This window comes from Apaloderma vittatum, unplaced genomic scaffold (assembly GCF_000703405.1).
Source record: "Apaloderma vittatum isolate BGI_N311 unplaced genomic scaffold, ASM70340v1 scaffold36068, whole genome shotgun sequence".
Classification (NCBI taxonomy): domain Eukaryota; kingdom Metazoa; phylum Chordata; class Aves; order Trogoniformes; family Trogonidae; genus Apaloderma; species Apaloderma vittatum.
In genome coordinates this window covers 807-4828 of record NW_009733027.1, presented here as the reverse complement: position 1 = coordinate 4828, position 4022 = coordinate 807, and the positions used below count along the sequence as shown (strand labels likewise).

General features: G+C 48.9%; 1 protein-coding gene across 1 annotated transcript; it reads right to left on the bottom strand.

Moving 5' to 3' along the window:
• Positions 1 to 8: 8 nt before the first annotated feature.
• Positions 9 to 3736, bottom strand: CHTOP (chromatin target of PRMT1; the record flags this gene model as incomplete). The annotated part of the gene is made up of 3 exons (XM_009875723.1): positions 3672 to 3736; positions 1898 to 2051; positions 9 to 53 (listed from the first exon to the last, which is right to left on the bottom strand). Coding segments are annotated over exons 1-3 (264 nt in total), but the record flags the coding sequence as incomplete, so codon positions are not given.
• Between the last annotated feature and the right edge of the window lie 286 nt (positions 3737 to 4022).

Here is a 4022-nt window from a genome sequence, read left to right as displayed (position 1 = left end):
CGGCCCAAACGTGCCTGAATGTTACTTTTCCCGAGGCGTTGCTTTAAGCTCTTCTGGAATAAATTTTTGAAGAAAGGACAAAAAAAAGTCATGCAGCAATCGCGGACTTGCAGCGCAAAGAGCGCGGCCGCTGCCTAGCAGGAAGCGCGGCGTGTGCTTTTGCTCGCCTTTAAAAAAAAAAAAAAAAAAAAGGGAGGGTGATCCGCTCTCTGCAACAGATAATCAAGCTTCAAAGGAAGACAACGCAATCTGCTCGGGGATAATTTGTGAAGGTCAAACAGAGACCAGAGACCTTTCCTGGAAGGAAGATGAGAAAGTTTGCTGACTGGAAACCTTTTTCTCCAGTTTGTGGATGCGGAACCCCCAAGGCAGCCTCCTGATCCCTTCTGCTGGAAGGTGACAGCCCAGGTGAATCCCCGAGACACAAAGCCACTACCCCCGGTGTGGCACAACAAGCCCGAGGCAGCCTCACACCGTGGCTACCGCTCCCGGCGGCCTACTGGCCCATCCCAGCTGGGTTTCCAGAAAGGAATGAGAAAAAACATTCCACATCCAACTGCACTTTTGTGTGATTTAACCATGAGAGTTCGAAGAAAAGCTGCTGGACTCTGCACTGGAACAACCTAAAAGTGCTCGTCACCCTGGGGTGACCACACCTCAGCCTGCTCCACTAAGTAATGCAGGTCTGGAACTCCAGGCAACAGAAAGGTTAAAAAAACAAAAAAGCCCAGGGCAGGTTTCTGCAAACACGGCAAATCTGCAAATCGAGCACGAGAAACCCTCTGAGTTTAGAGAGGCCCTGGCTGAAGCTGAGCTGAGACATCACCAGGATCGAGGTTCACGTCCAGAAAAGCTGCCGGTGACACTAAAATGAATCCAATCACTGTCTCAACGTCCTGAGCAGCCCAACATCAACCAGGCTTCCAAATTCCCCTGCAGACCACGGAAGCTGCCTCTGCCCAACCTAAAAACCCAGCGGGTTTAAGAGCCAACAGACTAGTCCTCCATGAAGGGAGCAGAAACTTTGTGCTTTGAAGCCAGTTTCCCTTTACCGCTTGTGAAATTCTTTTCAAACCTTTTCGTTTTTTTTTTTAAAGGCAGAAAACAACTCAGACTACAGTTTCCAGAGCTTTTGTTTACAAGGCTCGCTGGCACCACAGGCTGTTTTTGCAACCCAAGACTCGAGAGATCTTAAAAAGCTGCTGCATTCCTCTTTATCAGAGAGCGAGCAGGCGCGGCAGGTTCGAGCATTCCAGTTACTTGGTGAAGCAGCTCAGCTAAGAAATTTCCAGGGCTTTTCTCCTCGTGGGCGAACCAACACACAGAATTATCTTTAACTAACGCTGTGCTCAGGTCGTGCAGTTTGGACTCACCACCATGGGTTTTGATTTGTGACCTACACATAAGCTAATTCTAGCACGCGCAAGCAGGTAAAAAAAATTAAAAAGAAAAAAAAAATAATCATTTTTTTCATCTGTTCCCGGCAACCAGCTGCTGTCAAGGGAGGGTGGAGTTGGGGATGGGAGCGACCGGCCTCAGCTGGCCAGCAAGGACTGGACACGATCTGCAGCGACTGTAACTGCAGCTAGATTGCGAGATGAAGCCCCTCGGCAGATCCAGAAACCCAGAACGAGAACATTTCTCTGAAAAAATAGAGAGGAGACATCAACAGCCAGCACAACCCACCCCTCAGCTCGGTTATATCAACCATAAGTGACAACGTGTTACTTATCTGAGGTACAGAGCGGCACTTCCCGCAAGCCCCTTCTAGGTCTCTCCTTTTTAAGCTTTACGGGGCAGGTTTGGTTTTTTTGTGATCCTTCCTCCAAAATCCACCGTCTCCTGAAAAGCCACCTGCTGGCGACCGGCCGCCCCGCGATCCGCCCCTTTCTCTCACCTGTTTGAGCTTCAAAGCGGCCTGGACAGAGGGTCTGTTCTCCATCTGCTGGGCCAGTCTTCTGTTTCTGGCACTGGCTAGCTGCTGCTGCTGCTGCATGGTAGCCCGAATATTCACTGGCATCGGCTGTTTGTTCTTCAGCATGTTAGTAAAGCTTCAAGGTCGAATAAAACGGGTGTTTAAATAAAGCTTTTATTACATACATTTATCGGCATTTCATGGTTCTCAAGACTGGATCTCCAGATCCCGTGAACGTTAAGTAAACGAGTGGCACTTAGGGCACGTCACACGGGGTTACGGATTCCTCGTTTTCCACCAGGGTGCGAGAACTGGAAACTCAGAAATGACGCTGTGTATTAATTCGGAAGTGACAAAGCTTCAGGTTACTGATTTTGAGAGATGGCAGAAGGAATGGAAACAAGCAATCAGCAGAGATGATCGTGACAGATGGGAGAGGACACCACAGAAACGGGAAAGCAAACCGCAATCGACTGCAAAAAGCCAAATCAACCCCCAGAGGTCTGAGAAAACGGTTTAAAAGGCCGGAAGGCGGCTCTGACAAAAGATAGCACCCGAAAACAAACCTCTGTGCCCCACGGAACTGATACCCTAAGAAATGCCATCGCCCCGTGGCGCTCTCTTACAAAAACAGCTCACTGGGCAGCTTCTTTGGCACAAAATCTTCCATTTTGTACGAGCTGCAGGCGAGCGAGAGGGCAGAGCCTCCTGAGCAGCAAGCTGTCAGCTCGCTCCTGCGTCCCAGGAGCTACAGGGAACGAAAACGTTTCCCAGGTGAGGAACAGGGACCGACTAAAACCAAACGGGCCAGCTGCTGCAGCCAAACACGGAATTATCACAGAATCATCGGAGTCGGAAGGGACCTCTAGGGATTACCGAGTCCAACCGCCCCGCCAAAGCAGGACTGCTCAGAGCACGATACCCAGGATCGCATCCAGGAGGGCTCTGCAAGTCTCCAGAGAAGGAGACTCCACCATCTCCCTGCGCAGCCCATGCTCTGTCGCCCTCACAGCAAAGAATTTCTTCCTCAGATTGGGATATTCCTCGTATTCGCCAACGCAGCTAATCCAAAAGCCATTAGTACAGAAGCGAAACACAACCGCAGCTGTTAGAACTGCAAAAAACCCCCTCAAACCACCTTGATGCAATGGGAAAAAACCCCACAAATAGAACATAAGGAAATAAAGAACTCAAGGAGAGGGAGAGAGAGACACAGAGAGAGAGATGGAGATGAAGCGAAGCGTTTGCCTCTTACAAGACCCCAAACGCTGTTCGAGGGCCTTCGGGCTGGTTGGAGGGCCTGCTGCGTCGCCTCTTACAGGCCGGACCGCCTGCGCGGGCGTCCGCCTCGGGCGAAGCAGCAAACCTGCCGCAGCTTGGGTCACATGCTACCGTGCTGCGGGGTCCACTAGATAAATGTAAAAACATGTGGAAGAAAAAAAGGGAGGGTGTGAGGTTCCTTTTTTTTTTTTTGGTATGACACATCCCACCATATTTACGTGTTGAAATACTTTTTTTTTTTTTTAACGTTAACGGCTACGGATAATTTTTTTTTCCTCCGAAACGCTCGCCCTTTTAACCTGTCGTACCACATTTGTTGCAGTTTAAGACAGAGGTGCATAGCCATCTGCACGTTTTAGTGAGGTTAAAAGAGGGCAGAAACCACGTTGGTTTTTGGACACCGGGTAGTGATAATTAAGTTTAAAAAAAAAAAATAAAAATTCTTATGAGCTGAAGCTGCTGTTGGCTTCCTCACCGCTCGTTCAGAGACATCTTGGTGGTGCTCTTTAGCACAACCTTCGGAGCTGACTGTGCAGCCATCTTCAGATCGAGAGAATCTGCAAAACACAAGAACCGGATTTAACGAATAACCTAAATATAAAACAAAAAGAAGCCAAATAAACCCTGCGTTCCAGCTCCTTTGGTGGAGGGAATCAAGAACAGGGCAGCTAACAGGTATTAATGCATTTTTATTAAGTTTTCTAGGCCACCGCCATGATGCAGCAGGTTTAATAATTCAGCAAATTACGCTAACTCGTCCTTACTAAGACGCTGTCGTTTCACAGAGTGAAAATTTCGCCACCGGCAGGGATAACGCTGCAATAAA